The sequence below is a fragment of the Pinus tabuliformis genome, chromosome 7 (assembly GCF_031772625.1).
Source record: "Pinus tabuliformis cultivar Carrire ecotype Pingquan chromosome 7, CPIR1, whole genome shotgun sequence".
Lineage (NCBI taxonomy): Eukaryota > Viridiplantae > Streptophyta > Pinopsida > Pinales > Pinaceae > Pinus > Pinus tabuliformis.
In genome coordinates this window covers 1,393,421,134-1,393,440,194 of record NC_142293.1, presented here as the reverse complement: position 1 = coordinate 1,393,440,194, position 19,061 = coordinate 1,393,421,134, and the positions used below count along the sequence as shown (strand labels likewise).

Below are 19,061 nucleotides of genomic sequence, written 5' to 3'. Positions count from 1 at the left end.
AGCTCGTTGTTTGCTTGAACCTTCATCTTGGTTCTGATTGCAACTCCTTCCGCTTGTGCTTGCAGGATTATCTCTGCCTTTGTTTTGGCTTATTCCACGACCTCTGTTATTTGCTCTGCCTCGACCTTTTCTTTGGCCGAAAGACATCTGAGTCTTGAATGCTTGCTCAAAAGAGGAATCTGTTCCTCTACTCAGTCTGTGTTCATGAGACATAAGAGAAGCACTCAGTTCATCTACTGTGAACTGTGAGAGATCCTTTGTTTCTTCTATTGCTACCACAACAGCTTCAAACCTTGACGGTAAACATCTCAAGATCTTCTCTAAAATTCTTCTTTCTTCAAGAATCTCACCATGAGATCTTATCTGGGTTATCAGCCCGATAACTTGAGTGAAAAATGAATCTATTGAATCAGATTCCTTCATGCTGAGTGTTTCAAAGTCTCTCCTCAACATCTGCAACTTTGCAGTCTTCACCTTCTCCATGCCTTGATAGGCAGTTTTGAGAATATCCCATGCCTCCTTGGATTTTGTTGCTGCTGCTATCCGTGGAAAAACACTTTCATGTACTGATTGGAAGAGAAAAAAGAGGGCTTTGGCATCCTTCTTCCTATCACTCTTCAACTGGTCTCTTTCTGCTACTCTCAAATTAGCCAATGTTGTCGCATCTGCTGTTTCAGCATAGCCAGTTTCAACCAGCTCCCATATTCCTTGAGAAGCAAACAATGCTTTCATTGTTATGGACCAATAGCTATAATTTTTTCCATTAAAATGTGGCAGTTGGGAATTTGTCAAACCAGTTCCAGCATCTTCCATCTTAACCTGTATAAATAAAGAAGAGATACTGACTGTATAATAAAAAGCAAAGAAAACTTTCTCTGCTTGATAAGCTTCTTATAGCTCCTACAGTGAAAAACAAACTCTGTTTTTGACTCACTGAGTGCCTAGACTAGCTTTGATACCATGTTGGAAAATTTCTGTTTATTTCAAACACAAAAGAAATAGCACAGAGAACAACGCTCTGTTTCTAATACAGGATCTTTATTAGAAAACAACAAAAATAAAACTGTTACAAAATAGTCTTCCTCTTCAGAGGGATTACATTAGGAATGCTCCAGTTCTAGAAACCAATTTCATTATCTCAGAAAACTAAAGGTTCAGCACTGTTGTGCGTTGCAGAAAAAAAAACTCTCATTCTCCAATTCTACACACTTGTATCTGCTCTTGCATTTTTTTTTTATATATGATGAACAACACAAAAATATCTTACAATACGTGTTGCTTGTGCCCATACTTCCGTGAAATAGAAAATAATAAAATTAAAAATTTCACCTACATTTACCAACCGTAGTAAATATCATTAATTACACGGCTGAAAATATCTTATCGGAATTTAATGCATGGCTTATCATAATATCACACCATCGCATCGGAGGAAGAGAAAAGATGTGCCACTGCTTCCATAACCGTTGAATCATGCGATTTTCGATATGCGATCAGATCGCATCGCGAAATCGCAATCGCAGACAATCAAAGGTTCACAGTGAAGGTTGAGAAGGAAATGTGCGATATGCGATGGGATCGCATCGCAGGAAAAAATCTGCAGGTTTGTTGAAGTAAAGTCGCTGTTGCTTTTCAACTATCAGCGTCTGGCAGTTTGAAATTATCATTCCAGCAGTTGTATGAACATTTAATGGATCAAAATTAAAAGAAACTTAAAACCTCCCTTACCCTTTAAAGGAGCAAAATTAAAAGAAAAGCTTTGGATCCTCCATTACATTGCCGTTTGAATGCTTTTCATACCAATATAAATAATGGCCGCACCTTTTACCAGTGTTCTCGATGTAGTAAATGTTTGAGCCTTGTTTTTTGGGAGATTTATTGTCTTGTGTTTGTTTCAAGCATCAGGGGATGGGCAAATTCTTGCTCACCTGTTGTTTTTGTTTTCTCTGGTTTATTGCTCTGCCATTCTGGCTTTATTGTTTTCGTTTTCTCTGGGTTTATTGCTGCGCGATTTGATTCAGTTATCGTGTATATATTTTTATTTGATTTGGCTGGCTTTTGTCTTTTTTTATTTTGTTTGCAGTGTTCTCTATTGGCATGTTAAATCTGTTTATGGAACTTTAAAATGTGGTTTGGTTTGGTTTACTGTGCGATCTTTTCAAATTCTTCAGTGAATTAGGGCTAAACACCATAAGTAAGAATATTATAATTCTTATTTTCATTGGTTAATCAGCGGAATGATTTAGAGATGGTACGAAAGAAGTGGTACAGTTTGCGAAAGCGATACCAATGTTTGTGCCCTGCATTGACCAGACAATTAAAAAAGCTCAGTTGGGGAATTTCAGGTATTTTCGATTGCAGTTGAGATTATTTTCGGTTGTTTCAAGTTAGACGCTCTTGAAATTTCTTAGATTATCCGTTCTTAATTTCCTAGGTGGTGTGAATATGTGGTTAAACTAATTTTAATTTTAGTTTTAATATATTTCTTGAATTATTTGACATTATTCCTCATGAAATCGATGCTTTCTAATTTTCTGTTAAGATTCGTTTAAATTAATTGAAATTTTGATAGACTTATGATATTATTGGCCATGGTATCTGTAAAATGTTAGAAGAGAATTCAGTTTTCATGGCCTATGTGTAGCAGATTTATGGTGATATATTTGATGAAATTATTCTGCAGAATATGTTAAGACGTTTGTCGCATAATTTTGTGCAAGGATTCAATTCTGGATAAAGGATTTTTGTCTTTGCTTTTTGTGGCTTTCTCCCCTGCTTCCTGCACGATGGATGCCTCGACTTATGCTGTTGGCTCCACATAAACTAAGTAGAAGCTCCGACCGCCTATTCTGGTAAAAAAGCCAAGTCGATAGATACAATTAAATCAAATTAATTTTAAAAATTTAAATGACATCAGAGAATTTTTGACAGAGTACTCGTTATTAGGCATTTGCAGTAGATTTATGTGAATGCATTGATGAAATTATTCCAGAGTACTCGTTATTAAGCATTTGTAGTAGATTTATGTGAAGCCAACACAATACTTGTTTCAATGATCTGTGTCTAGGGATTCAATTCTGTACAAAGAATTATTGCCTCTACCTTGTACGGCTTACCCCTCTGGGGCCAATGCCTCAGCTGCTTACTATGGTGCCTCCTCTACGACCAATTCTCAACTGTAGCTCCGGCTGCCTATGCCTATCCAGCTCTATCTGCGTTCATGTATTCCACCGACCATAACTGAGTTCTGGCAACGATTATGATAGCAGACGGTGTTAGAAATTAATGGAGAATAGGTTACTTAGTTATGATTTCCTCTTTATTTGACATTCAGTTCCTATTAATTAGGAATCTGTTTTCTGCCTATGTATCTATTTAATTTCCTGATGATTAATGAATAAGAGAAGCGAATGCATTTGCTGGAGGGAGCTCCTGGTGATCTGCACCTGTGAGCTCCCGTGTGTTTGTCCAAACTTCTGTCTTCTGCATTTTTTATCATGGTATCAGAGCTTCAGGGTTGCTGATATTGTAAGCTGAGTGATGGCAGTGACTGTCTCCGTGATTGTGGAGATCTGGTGTGACGGAGGCCATAGTTGAGGCCGGTTTTATTGTGTTGATCAGAGGAGATACGAAGGTCAGATCATCAGGAGGTGCGGAGGCTAGGAGCGAGTGAATCATTGCTGAATCGCGCCGACCGTGAAAGGTGAAGGGATGGCGAGCAATTTGAAGAGCTCGGAGCTGCGTGAGGAGATCGGTGGTCGGCGTTCTTAAGCTCACAGTCGATCCGTGATTGTTGCTCGCGTGAAATCCATGGAGGAGGGTGGACTGCCGAGGAAGAGGCGTTACTGCTTGGGTGGCTGGCATCAAACAACAGTAGGAGAACTAGATCGGCCGACATAAGGAGCTTGGCAGTGTTGAAAGAGCTTAGAGGTGGTGTTTAAGGAGCTCAGCAAAACAAGCGTTGAAGGGAATTACCGTTGGAAAATTCATTTTGAAGAAGCCCGTTGAAAATTGAGTGTGACTTGCTGCACACACAAAGGCATTGAATCCAATCCTCTTACTACACACACGAAGGGTGGATCGAACAGCGTTGAAGGTTGTGTATTGTCAGGCCGTATGATCTGAAATCCTTGTTGAGGGCGATTGAGATATAATTGATTTATTTTCTGAAGAAATTAGGGCTGGGATTCGATCTGCTGCAACAGCTGTGGAGGAAAGTTGGAGGGTTTCTTCGTTGAGAGTGCGGAGAGACGAAAATAAGTCCAATCAAGGAGAAGCAAGGTCTGTCAAGTTGTAGCAACACGGCTATTACCAGAAGTCATTTCCTTCTCCATCTCCATAACACCAGCACTCAAGGTCAGGGTTGAATTTGTGGTTGAGTCTCTTGTGTGTTTGATCACCGTTGAGAGGAGCGCTTGCAAAAGAAGAAAGAGAATTTAGAATCAAGCGAAGAGATCGGAAGCAGGAGTAGCCAGAGTGTGTGAGGCAGTGAGCGTGGAGCTCCGTAGCTGGTGCTGGATTTCAGAAGGAGATAGCTGCAAGTCGACCTCTTTGGTCTCATTGACTGTTTTCGTGGGCCGAAAGTGGAGCAGGGAAGGTCGAGACCGGTGCTTCCAGATCGAGATCGGTCAGTTGTGTGAGTTCTGTGCCGCGTTGTGCACGTTATGCTCCTTTTCTCATGGCTGGGCACTTGTATGTGCACAGTTGTGTATTGAATTGATAATCGTTGCTTGGTGGCCGATATCCACAGATCCATCGCCGGACTGGTGATTGCTTTGCTCGTAATTCAACCATATTCTATTTGTTGCGAGAGTTGTTCGTTTTTTTTAAGTTGCCGGGTAGCCTGTTTTTTTTCAAAGATGAATTCTCAGATGGCAGATTATTTAAATGAAAGCAGCAAATTGGATGGTTCCAATTACATAAATTGGAAATTTAAGCTTCAGACTTTGCTTGAAGGTCAGAATACCTACAGCATTGTCATCAGTGATGAAGGTAAGCCAACTGTTGCAAATGGTGGAACGAATGCAACAACTCAAGAATGGGAGAAAAGGGAGCTGAAGGCAAAGGTCCTACTAAAATTGTCAGTTAAAGATTGCATCATCCCTCATATTCGGGATTGCAAGACAGCGAATGAGATCTGGACAACTCTCAAAGACATGTATGAAATCAAGAACACCAGCCGAACCTTGTTCCTTAGGAAGAAGATCCTCTCAATCAAGATGGAGGAGAATGAGTCTGTTTCGTCATTCTTATCTCGGATAAAGGAAGTTAAAGATAAACTATCTGATATCATTCAAACCGTGGCAAATGATGATCTAGTGACAATCACCATGAACGGTATAACAGATTACTATCAGATGTTTATAACTGGATTGAATGCAAGGGAAAAGCCTCCAAGTTTTGAAGAGCTTACTGGAATTTTGCTACATGAAGAGGAAAGGAGGTCGTCTCTCAAGCCTCAAGATCCAGATCTTGCATTGATAACAAAGTTCAAGGCAAAAGGGAGAGCGATGGCTGATCAGAGGAGGGGAAACACATCAGAAATGACACCACAAGGTATGACCTCGTATATAAATGACTCTGCTCCTGAATGTTTTTATTGTGGTAAGATAGGCCATATTGCTAAATTTTGTCGCAAGAAGAAGGAAAATCAAGAGAGGTACAATCAGAAAAGGCATGCAGGTCATTTGGCAGATGCAGATGTAGATACAGACCTAGATCAGAATTTGGATGTTAGACTATTTATGGCCGAGGGTGACACTGCTACTGAGGAGGATGAATCAGATATTTGGATCATGGATTCTGGAGCCTCCTCTCATATGTCAGGTAAAAAGCAATGGTTTAGAAATTTTAAAGAATCCAACACTGGAGTAAAATTGTATCTTGGAGATAATAGTGGGTACGAGATCAAGGGACATGGAGATGTCCTTGTTACTCTGTCTGATTGTAAGATCAGGAATATATCTGATGTGTGGTATGTTCCTGGCATTAAGAAGAACCTGATTTCTGTGTCCAGGATTACAAATGAGGACCTAAAGGTAGAATTTTTTAAATCTTATTGCATTATTAAAGATTTGTTGGATCAGATGAAGCCCATTGCTACAGGTATCCGCATAGGAGGACTCTACAAGTTGGATGTGAAAAGTACGCCTCAGCAAGCCTTGATGACGTCAAATAAGTCTGCAAATGAAGACGGACTCTACAAGTTGGCTCAAGAAATAAATACCCCAGAAGTTTCTTCTATATGTGAAGACAATATGCCTTGTATTCAGCGACGCGCCTCGAATTTGGGGTTAAGCCGTTCAATGGATTCCAGAGTCGGAGAGGTCAGAAAGGTTCATGTCGTGTATTTCTTGAGCAGAGGAGGCCAGGTCGAGCATCCGCATTTGATTAAAGTTCAGCAAATGGCTTTAAACGGCTTGAGACTCAGAGATATAAAGCGATGGTTGTCGAAAGTGCGAGGAGATGATATGCCGGATTCGTTCTCCTGGTCATATAAACGGAAATACAAAAGCAGTTATGTTTGGCAAGACTTGCGCGATGACGATCTTATCACGCCTATTAGTGACAGTGAATATGTTCTCCAAGGGTCAGAGATCTTACCGTCTCGAGATACAAACAGGTGTTCATGTGACTGCCAAACGCCGGAACGGAATCGCCTGCAGTCGGGAGAACTCCGAAGCGGTGATGAGCAATCGCAATACTCAGATCTGATGTTAGAATTAGATTTTCCTCTACACCAGCGAATTTACGAGGCTTTAGAGAGTCCATACACGGAACTTCCGCCACATAAAGCCCTTCAGAATCATGACGAAAGCGAAGAGAGCGGGCCGAGTGGTGACTATTCTATATGTGAAGACGGAAATGAGTCTGCCTTTGTGGACATTAAGCCGGTCGATGATGTTGTTAAGGCCAAACCTGTGGACACCCCTATTGAGGTCGATGGTGGGACAGACGATTGTTACAAAACAGAGGATGGCGCCGGACAGTTTGACAAACAGTTGTCTGCTCTGGAATCATATCTTGGGTTGTCTGAGTATTCTATTGCTAAAGCAAATCTGTGTATAGAAGATGCAGCACCTTATGAAATTCCTGATAAAGAAGCAGTAGCAATGATTGAAGAATCCCCTACAAATGTAGCAATGCTCTCAAGTCCTGGTGCTGATGACTGTGGTCATGGTGCTTCTTCTTGGAGCATGGATTGCTCTACTATAGTGAAAGTCAGAACAATACATATAAGCTCTGCTATTTTGGCGGCAAAAAGTCCTTTCTTTTACAAACTTGTTTCAAATGGCATGCGGGAGTCCGAACAACGAGATGTCACTCTACGTATAAGTGCCTTAGAAGAAGCGGCTCTAATGGAGCTACTGAACTTCATGTACAGTGGAACAGTAACAACAAATACTGCTTCTGCATTGCTCGATGTATTAATGGCTGCAGATAAATTTGAGGTGGCTTCTTGTATGCGTCATTGCAGCAGGTTGTTAAGGAATTTGTCTATGACACCAGAATCTGCATTACTGTATCTGGAACTTTCATCTAGTGTTCTCATGGCAGATGCAGTTCAACCGCTAACTGATGCAGCTAGAAGTGCGTCTGATATTGTGCTTACTGAGCCAGGGCTGAGTGTTATTATTAGTGCTGTTTTAATAAGAAGGACACAGGAACTACAATTCACTAAGCCACTAGGAAGACTGAAGTTTGATTTGTTTAGGGACATTTTAGGTGTGTTTAAAAATCCCTTTCTCCATTAAGGGGGGATGTTAGAAATTAATGGAGAATAGGTTACTTAGTTATGATTTCCTCTTTATTTGACATTCAGTTCCTATTAATTAGGAATCTGTTTTCTGCCTATGTATCTATTTAATTCCTGATGATTAATGAATGCATTTGATGGAGGGAGCTCCTGGTGATCTGCACCTGTGAGCTCCCGTGTGTTTGTCCAAACTTCTGTCTTCTGCATTTTTTATCAGACGGCACAGTGAACTGCTTTTAATATTGAATTTATAGGTTAAGGAGAATGAGATATGATGAACGTTGAGCAGAGAAGTGAATGAGAGATGATGAAATTAATACCTCAATGAGAAGGATTGTTTTCTTAATTTAGAGAATATATATGTGAGAGAATTAATATTTTGTAGTGTAATGTACGAAAATAATCACCAAAAGTTTGTGAATAGAAAATTCGATTGCTCTGCTTCAACTAGTTACAAGTATCAGACCTTGTAGACTGAGCTTTCTCCACCGCGAAGCATCCATTTAAGTTGAGGAATTTAAGGTTTATGAGACTTGAAAGTGTCCAATGCCTGGGAGTTTCATTCTTGCTAATGTTTATGGCAAGGCAATATTTTGTGAAATGTCAATAGTTTGGAACCAAGGGTAAACACATTCAACCATCCGATGCTTTCTTCAATGTGAGATCTCTTAAAACACCCACCGATTCTTTCGAAAACTAAAGCTAGCTATTGGACAACCGTCCATTGTCAAAGTTGTGTGATGTTTTCACTGGAATTAGGGATCAAACACAACACTCTAGCTAAGAATTGCAATGTCTTAGTTTTCATTAAATAAATTTCTCACCAGCAATATCGCGGTGATGCAGTACAGGTGTTGTGGGAGGGAGATTCGGAGATGGTGCACAGGTGGTACGGTTTGCGAATTAAAATTTCAGGTATTTTCGATTACCATAACACGCTATGGGAAAAGATTAATTATGGTTCTGGGGGGAAATTAATTAAATTGCTATCATGGGGGAAGAAATTAATTAAACTTCTATCATGGTTTTGGGGCAAAATATCAATTAAACTGGCGATCACTGATAATTGAGATGGGATGAGACTGCATTGGTTTTTGGGCGTTGTTCTTTGATAAAATTGGGAGTTCTTAAATTTTTTTAATGCATTGGTTTTCAATTTTTCGAAGTTGTGTGAGTATTCAATTAAATTAATTCTAAATCTTAATGTATTAATGAAATTATTTGAGTACTCGTTTTTCTTATTTTTCAAAGTTAATTTAATTGTTGGAGTGCTATTTTTAAGTTTTTCGAATTTTTGTATAAATCGATTAACTTAATTTAGATTTTAAAATACTTGTACAAATCGTATCACATGGCATGGTTTGAAAGCGTAATCATTTTTAATGTCCATTGTAACAAATTTATATTGATATGTATTACAGAATACATTTTTTAATTTAAAACCTTTGTATTGTGTTTATGCACACGGATTCAACAATTCCAAATAAGGCATTGTTGCCTCTGCTTTCTCGCATTTTGCCCGTGCTTATTCTACAGTTGATGCAGCCTTCTGTACTTCCCATTGCAGCCATATCTACTTCACTTTCCATGACTCTTTTCATGAAATTAAGTGACATGGTCAAATGCTTTCGCTATTATTGAAGTTCATATGATATCAAAAATGACATGGTCAAATGATTTTACTCTTGAAGTTAAATATCATAGCGAAAATGAGATATATGATTAGACTGTGGGTTGTTGTTTTCTCAGCGTTTGTGAATATGTAATATAATTTTTTAATATGTTTCTTGAATTATTTGACATTAGTACTGATGAAATTGCTTGATAGAAGAGTGCCTTTTGATGTTCTTGATTTTTTTTTAAAGATTCGATTAAATTAATTTAAATTTTGATAGACTTATAAAATTATTTGCCATGGTCCCTGTAAAATGTTCGAAGATAATTCATTTTTCGTGGCCTTCGTAGCATATTTATGTTGAAATATTTGATGAAATCATTCTGCAGGGTATGTTAAGAGGTTTGTAGCATATTTTTTTGCAAGGATTCAATTCCAGATAAATAATTCTTGTCTCTACCTTCTCTGGCTTTCTCCTCTGCTTTTGCAACTACCGGTGCCTCTACTTTTTTTTTTTCAGAGAGAAAATCCATATATGGCCGAAGCCCTCATGATTACAATATGGCCGAAGCCAGTCAGAATACAGCCGAAGCCAGAATACAATAAGGCCGAAGCCAGGAAAAATACCGGTGCCTCTACTTATGCTGTTCGCTCCCGATAAACTAAGCTCCAACTGCCTGTGCTCCTAAAAAAACTAAGTCCGTAGTTTTTGTGAAGATTAGATTAAATTAATTTAAGTTTTCATATACTTATGAAATTATTTGGCATGGTATTTGTGAAAATGTTTGACAGAGTACTCAATTTTTTAGGCATTTGCAGTAGATTTATGTCAATGTGTTGATAAAATTATTCTAAACAGTACATTTTACAGTGATCTTTGTCTAGGGATTCAATTCCGTATAAAGAATTGTTGCCTTTAATATTGAATTTATAGGTTAAGGAGAATGAGATATGATGAACTTGCAGTTGCAGTAGATTTATGTCAATGTGTTGATAAAATTATTCTAAACAGTACATTTTACAGTGATCTTTGTCTAGGGATCCAATTCCATATAAAGAATTGTTGTCTTTAATATTGAATTTATAGGTTAAGGAAAATGAGATATGATGAACCCTCACCAGAAAAATGTCTAGTGATCTTTGTCTAGGGATCCAATTCCGTATAAAGAATTGTTGCCTTTAATATTGAATTTATAGGTTAAGGAGAATGAGATATGATGAACCCTCACCAGAAAAATGAATGATACATGATGAAATTAATACCTCAATTAGAGGGCACGGATTGTCTGCTTAATTTTGTATATTTGGAGAATATTTCTATATATGAGAATTAATGTTTGGTGGTATAAAGTACAGAAATACTCCCCCAAAATTTTAGAATATCTTCCCAGAAAATTCTATTGCTCCACTTCAAGTACTTCCAAAGATACCACACTAAGGGTTTCGTGAAGCATCCATTTACGTTGAGGAATTTAGTGTTTAAGAGACATGAGTGCAATTCCGGGCAGTTTTGCAGTTTCACTCTTTACTAATGTTTATGTCAAGGCAATATTTATTTTGTGAAATATCTCTTAAAACACCCATGGTCTGCCGATCCTTTTGGACAACAGTCTATGGTCAAATGCTTTTACTATTAAAGTTATATGATCCTTTTGGACAACAGTGTATGGTCAAATGCTTTTACTTTTAAAGTTATATGATAGCGAAAATAAGAAATGGTTAACACTGAGAAGGAATTGAAAGGTTAAAGTGAATTTGTAATGATTAAATTAATTCCTCAATTCATGTGAGTTGTTCTTCTTTTTTTTGCAGCTTCACTCTGTTTCTTACATTCCGTAGTCAAACAATGGGCTGGCCATGCGAGTTGTTCTTCCTTTGTTTGCAGCTTCACTCTGTTTCTTACCTTCCGTAGTCAAACAATGGGTTGTCCGGCCTGGTCGTGTATAATTTCAATAGATATGAACCATATTTTTCTGAAACCACCAATGGCAACAAATACGTGTGAATTTTGTGCAGCCCAAACCATTAATAGCAACAAAACCCACAACCGATTGTTCCCCACAACCGATCCAACAATGGTTTCATATTTTTTTACCCCATTGATTTTTCATCTATTTTTTATTCCATTCTTTGATTGGCTTAAAATAGTTTTAAGCCCTTTCTTTTGAAAGAATTGCAACTAATCATTTCAAAAAAAATCAGTTAATCATTTGAGTGGTTAAAGAAGTGCAGCTAATCATTTAAAAAAAAAATCAGTTAATCATTTGAGTGGTTAGCTATGCTTTTTGCATTAGCACATTCTCATTTCTCTCTGTTTTGCATATGCCTCATTCTGATTTTCACTAAGAAATATTCTCTCATATATTTATGCTTTATTTATTCTTTTTGCCCATCCTATCTCATTTTTTGAAGTAGGCTGCTTAATATTATCATAGGACCGTATTTTTTTTAATTAATAGGTAGTTCTCATTTCCAAAAAGAATTAATAATGTGTTAGGAAAATTCTGATATCGGAGAGACAAGCACAATAAGGCTAATTAAAAATCTACCTTATTAATTTGATGGACAGAAATTTAAGTATTCAATAATACCATTTTTAAGGGTTGAGACTAAAATAAATTCAACTAATTAAAAATCTACCTTATTAACTTGATGGACAGAAATTTACTTATTTAATAATACCAAAATATTTGAAACTAAAATTTCAGAGTCTTTTCGATGTTGGAAGCATAATATATCATGTGGGGTTTACATGTAGTTTTAGTATCTAACCAGGTTGTTTATTTTGGGGATGTTTCTTTTGGAATATGAGGTTGGTTTCAATTTTATTGCTTCTTTCACCATTGTATTATCAACCAAATATATATTTACACTTCACACATAAATTTGGTATTGAAATATAGATTAAATATATAAGTAATAGTTTTAGTATCATACCATGTTGCGCTGCTTATTTTGGGGATATTTCTTTTGGGATATGACGTTGGTTTCAATTTTTTTTTTTACAAGAATGGTTATGATGCTTTGTATTAATCTTGGGCAAAATGCCAAATTCTGATTACATTTTGAGCGTCTTTGTCCTGCTGCATTTCTTTGCTAAGGCTGTAGCTGAAGCTTACAATTTTCTTCTTAAGGTAGACCCCCACTGAGTTAATTTCAGAGATTTCCCCCCACTTGTAAATACAAACAAATTGATTTAGTAGCAGACAGTAGAACATGACAGCAGTTTATTTACGGAATAGGCTCCCATGATTCTTCATCCTCTTTCTTTTTGATCCCAGCAGAAAGAAGGACAGCTTTATTGGCTTCGATATCCGCCTTTTTATTATGGATTCTCAACACGTGATAGTACTTCAGATCCTGGAAGCTTTTTTCCATATCTTTGATCCTGATAATCAGCCTTGCTAGATTGAGGTCCTGTACAGGGGTGTTGGTAACCATTGCATTTATAATGACTTGAGAGTCGCCTATGACGATTGCTTCATTTATGCCCAGTTCTTTGAGGGTCTTGAGACCTTGGAAGAGGGCCAAGGCTTCAGCTTGGATGCTGGTAGTGTAATCTAGTCCCCAAGCGTAAGAGTGAATTTTTAGGACAACACCTCCTGCACCTGCTTTGCCCAGATTTCCCTTAGCTGCTCCATCAAAGAAAAGGAAGTGTCTTGCTTGCGATTTTAGCCACTCTTGAAAGTCATTCTCAGATTTTCTTATTTGCCATTCTTTGAAGATGAGGGCTTTTTTGACTGCTGGCTGAAATTGGAGTTCTAGCGTTGATCCCCATGCTATTTCCTGTTGTCTGAGATTGGTGTCGTCTTTTATATCCATCAGGCATTCCTTTATATGGATTTTTATCTTGGCTTCCAGGACTTTGTGACTCTGCTTTGTGTCTCTAAAGATTCTTTTGTTACGCTCTATCCATAGCTGCCAACATATGATTTTTGGGAGGACAGCCCATGTTGCCTTGATAATCAGATTTTTAGAGGGAGGACCTGGAAATCTGATTGACCATTCAGCGAAAAGATCATAAGGGGAGCAAGGGACAGTGAAATTTGGGTCCAGGTCGTGAGTAAAATAGGACCAAATCTGCCTGGAGAAACTACATTCTAGCATTAGATGGGTTGCTGTCTCAACACTTTCATTACACAGTGGGCACATGGAAGGGCCGTGAAATCCTTTTTTCTGCAGATTATCATACGTTAATATTTTCCCGTGACAGAGGACCCAGGTGAAGAAGTCGACCTTGGGCCATGAGGGCTGGTGCCATACGCCTTGCCACGGAGCTGGGTTCTGAGGGACGTGAGGTTTCTCATTCAATTTGGCGTATCCCTGTGCGACTGCGTAACCTTTGATTTTTGGTCCCCAACCCAACTCGTCTCTCTTCCTCGAATGCGTGGGAGCAAGTCCTTGGAGGGCGTCTAACAGCGTGCTCCACTCAGCTTTCAGATTGTCCGGCACATTTAATCGCTTCCAGCCTGCCCAAGTCAGATTATTCCAGCATGAAATATCCCACAGAGATTTCATTCCTTCTCTGTCCATCCAACAGCGCAGCGTATTGATGGAGGCTCTGGCTTCTATTGGCTCTTTGTTCATGATTCTGTCCGACCAGATGTTGATTTTTTTACCGTTGCCTGGTATCCAGTAGGAGTGATCGATGATTAGAGAAGCGGCTCTGTCATAAATTTTGAGGAATGTCGAATTAGTCAGGTGAATCACATTTGTTAAGCATCTAAGTCTTGGACCTCTGAAATATTTTTTCCAGATCATCTTTTGAGCCCAGCCAGGGTTGGGGGCGATGATCCTCCACACGGTTTTTGCAGCCATTGCTACATTTTGCTGACGAAGGTTCTTAAAATTTAGGCCACCTTCCCACAGCGGCTTGGATATGTTATCCCAGCTGACAAGAGGGATCTTTTTTTCATTTTGTTTCCCTCCCTTCCAAAAAAATCTCCTTATGTAATCCTCCATTTTGTTTAATATAGATGCCGGAGCGAGGAGACCTGCAAATTGGAATAGGGGCAAGCTATTGAGAACAGACTTTATTAAGACTGTTTTGCCTGCAGCATTCAGCCAGGAATAACCCCAGGCTTGAATCTTTGCCTTGAACTTTTCTAACAGCGGAAGCCAATCTTTGCTGGTTGGTCTCTTTTGAGATATTGGAAGGCCCAGGTATTTGAAGGACGACCAGGCAAAGGAAGCTTCGAAACCCAAGCATCTGGATAAGGCAGATAGCAGTCTAGGCGGAGTGTTCCAACTGAAAATGTGGCATTTGCTTTTGTTTACAACACTGCCTGAAGCTTCACTAAATTCATCCAGTACCTCTTTAAACTTTGTGGCAGAGGGAACAGAGGCAGGACCTAACAACAATGTGTCATCTGCAAATAAAGCATGATTGATATTTTTGGTTCCTCTTGCAATGCGCAGACCATTGATCTCTTGTTCCTGCAACTTTTTATCTAGCAGAAAGCTAAGGGCTGAGGCCTGGATGACAAAGAGCAGGGGGGATAGAGGACACCCCTGCCTGAGTCCTCTCGAGGCTTTAAAGAAGTCAGTGGCTCTTCCGTTAACAAGGGGAGCTATCCATGGCTCCGAGATGCAAGCCTGGATCCAATTAATGAAGTTTGTTCCAAAACCTAGCTTACACATGACATTCAAAAGGAAGCTATGATTGACTCGATCAAAAGCATTTGCTAAATCAAGTTTGATCACCATACCTTGTTCTTTTCGGAGTTGGCTCGAGTGTATTGCTTCCTGGACCAGAAGAAAGTTGTCCACGATCTGCCTCCCATGTATGAAGCCTCCTTGATTCTCTGGAATTATTTTGGGGAGGATAAACTTCAGTCTATTTGCAATTACTTTGGTGATCAGTTTGTACCCTGTATTACATAGAGAAATCGGCCGAAATCTGTTGAAGTTGTTGGCCCCTTTTTCTTTGGGTATGAGTGCTAAAAACGCAGAATTGGTACTGCCTCCGATTTTTTGAATGTTTTGGGATTTTTGTACCATTTTGAGAAGATCTTTTTCAATAATTGGCCAGCACATTTGGAGGAATCTAGCAGAGAAACCATCCGGCCCAGGGGCCTTGTCCGGATCCATGTCGAAGAGTGCCTTTTTCACCTCATCTTTAGTGACTTTGGTCTCCAAAGATTCATTGATTCGCTGAGAAATTACTGAGGGTATATTATGTAATATCTCCGGAAAATGACTTGGGTCTTTGTCTTCACTATATAAATTCTGAAAGTGAGTGAACGCAGCTCTCTTTATATGCTCGAAGTCCTTATGGATATCTCCCTCCTCTTTAATTTCTGAGATAGTATTGAAGCATTTCCTTGCCTGGGCTTGTTTGTGGAAATAAGCTGTGTTCCTATCCCCTGCTTGTAGCCAGAGATTCCGAGATTTCATTCTCCAATACTCTTCTTCATCTAAACATGCCTTGTGGTATTGCTGTTGTAGGAGGGTTTCTTGTTCTAATGAGTCCTTTGTGAGTATTACGTTTTCCATACTATTTTGGTGAGAAGTAAGAGCCTCTTTAATGGTTTTCCTTTTTTTGATTGGGTTGGGCAGCGTTTTGGCCCATCTTTTTAGGACTCTTTTCATCCTTCTGAGTTTTTCCTCCCAAATATAGAATGGCGATCCATTGACCGGATGATTCCAACATTCCTTAACTGTTTGCATGAATTCATTCTCCTTTACCCAAAGAGGGCTGAACCTAAATGGGATGGGGCCCAGATCATGATGTGCTAACAAGTCTAACATTATGGGCTTATGATCAGAGATGCTGTTGGCAAGTATATACATTCTAGGCTCTAATCCTAGCAGCAGAAAGGAACTTTGAATGATAAACCTATCTAACCTGGCAGCAATGTGGCCAGGGCCCATTCTTTTATTAGACCAAGAGTACTTACCTGAAGAGGGTTTAATGTCCAGCAGATCCCAGTCTTGCACTATGTCCTCCACCCATTCTCTAGCTGGGTCTCTAACTATGTTGCCTCCCCTTTTTTCTGATGGATGTAGGGTAAGATTGAGATCGCCAACAATTATTATGTTTTCCAGATCTGTCAAATCTGCTTGTTGTCTTAGAGAGTCCCAACAATCTTTTTTTCCCCAACGTTAACTGGAGAGTAAACGTTGAAGAGGCAGAACGTTTGCTTAGTATCCAAATTCTGCATTTTTAGCATCAACCAGTGGGTATTCCTGGCCTCTAGTTGAACTGTAAATTTATTGGGATTCCAAAGAGTACCTATTCCTCCTGAGGCGCCCCGGGCGGAGATTGCTCTTGCTTCGCTTTTATTCCAAATTTTCTTGCTTGTTTGGAGGAAGACTATGTCTTCCAGCTTTGTCTCCTGGACGAGAAGGAGATCTGGGGTTTCTGTCCTGATTAGGCTTTTGGTGGCTTCTTCTTTCATTTTTCTCCCCATCCCTCTGCAGTTCCAGGAGATGACCTTCATTATTTATGCTTCAGGTGGGCTCTCTTAGAACCTTGGGGCGGATTTTTCAATATCTTTGGCTTTGAAGCTAGCATTTTTTCCAAGGTTGGCTGGCTTCCCTGGATTTTTTCTTTGTAAGTCTCATGTTCCCTTTTTTCCCTGTCTATTTTCTGGCCTCTTGTTGATCTTCTTACCGGGGTGTGGGATTCTCCTATTTCTCCTTCCTCTTCTGATTCTTCCGTTTCTTGCTCTTCTTCTTCTTCTTCCATAAACATGCCTTTTGGGCTTGGTCCTTTGAGAGAGGCCGAAGGAGCTTCTTCCTCGTCCTCTTGGGCTGTGACTTTGAGATTTTCCACTTCTTTGGGGGAAACTGGAGGTGTGCTTTTCCTTGAGGATTCTGGCTTTTGGGTCTCTACCTCTGGAGTGCCTTCTGTCGGTTGGCTTAAAAGGACGAATTTGTTTTCTTGCGCCTTTTTGATAGGAGGCTTCTGGGCATTAACCTGAGAATTGCCTTTGCCGGATGGTCCACCCTGTTTCTGTCCCCTGTGATTGGTTCTAGCTCTTTTTACTTGATTCCAGCCCTCTTCATTTCTTTTCTCTGGCTCTGGATTAGTCGGGCAGTTTCTAGCGAAGTGCCCATACACGTGGCATTTCCTGCATTTGAATGGCAGCTGTTCATAATCCAAGATCTGGACATGGGACCAGCTGCCGACTTTGATTTTGATTGCTTCTGGTAAACCCTCCTCTAGATCTACCTCCACACAGATCCTGGCACAATCGTACTGATCTTTGTTGCTTGCCCGATCTATGAATTTCCCGAGGGAGTTGCCAATGTGTTTCAAGGAGTCCCAGTTCCAGCAGTGAACCGACAGATTTGGTAGACGAACCCATACTGGAACAGCCTTGGGAGTATCTACCGCTGGATCGAAATCCGGGGTCCATTTGTTCAGGTAGAGGCCCTGAGGACCCATGAAATACGGCCCATTTCGAAAGATCAGGTCTTTGTCCTCTCTGGAGGTAAATTCAAAAAGAAAAAATCCTCTTCCTAGAAAATAAGAAGTAACGCTTTGACTGATCAGAGGCGCCCAGTTCCTGTTAACCCATTGCTCTGTAGTTTTCGAGGAGGGCCAAAGTCCCGTGAATTGGCCTATAAGACCCCGATCCGCCAATGACAAAGCTACTTGCATGGGAGTCTCCGGAGGCAAAGAGATCTCAGGAATTTCATCTAGTTTCTTGACGAATTTGGAGGCTTCGTTTCTTTTTTTCGGAGGCAGACCTGCCAGGAGATGGTTAAATGCGTCTACAGCAGGACTGGAGGGTGGATCTTGGCCCTGAGACTCCATTGATGCCGGCCGCCACATGGGCAGCGCAGCAGGGGCCACACCCTGGCCAGGAGAACAGCTGAAAGCCTTAGATCCGATCAGATCTAATTCAAGAGGCCCGCAGGTTGCAGGATCAGTGAACAACGAGGATCGCAGGCTTAGAGCCCGTAGAGGGTGGGTCTCGAGAGGAGCCGAGGCTAGCAATGCAGGCCTGATCGTTGTGGACGCCCAAAACCAGCCAAATCTTTGATCTGATCTTACACTCGTGCATCGTTTTGCCAACTAAACGCGACGTTGGTTTCAATTTTATTGCTTCTTTGACAGTTGTATTATTAACGAAATATATATTTACACGTCATAGAGAAATTTGGTATTGAAATATAGATTAAATATACAAGTAGTAATTTAATTGTTTTTAGTGTTTAGAGAAATTGATAATTGAGCATTTATTCTCACTTGCATATGATTTCAGAGTTTATTAAAAACATAGTAGATCAGAAAATTGGGATATTTTGCTGGAAACATAACATATTATGTTGGATTTATGTGTAGCTTCTAGATCAAACAATAAAATCATGTGTTTAGTTGTATGAATAAATTCTAGCTTCAAGCCTATTGCTTCCTTTACCTATATATTTTTAACGAAACATATATTTACCTCACCAATTAATTTAGTGACGAATTATAAATTAAATATATAAGTAGTAGCTCAATGACAATTGTATTTATTTTATCCATATAGATTTTGTATTTTGTTTTAATATATTTTAAATATTTTCGCTTAAAACAAGTTAATAAATTATATTATTTACTAAAATGCTAAGACTATATTATATCAAAAACTTGCGACACCACATCAAAAACTTAACATATTATATAAAATTTATGTGTAACTTTTGCATTCAACACTCATATGATTATCAAAGAAAAGAATAAATTTGTTTGTA

At 39.3% G+C, this 19,061-nt stretch overlaps 1 protein-coding gene across 1 annotated transcript; it reads right to left on the bottom strand.

Annotated features, from left to right (window-relative positions):
- Positions 1-12,602: 12,602 nt before the first annotated feature.
- On the bottom strand, positions 12,603-18,135 carry LOC149252866 (uncharacterized). The gene is made up of 6 exons (XM_089454297.1): positions 17,771-18,135; positions 17,070-17,446; positions 16,271-16,459; positions 15,369-16,177; positions 15,080-15,175; positions 12,603-14,966 (listed from the first exon to the last, which is right to left on the bottom strand). Exons 1-6 carry the CDS (start codon positions 18,133-18,135, stop codon positions 12,603-12,605), a joined length of 4,200 nt encoding a protein of 1,399 aa, XP_089310423.1.
- Between the last annotated feature and the right edge of the window lie 926 nt (positions 18,136-19,061).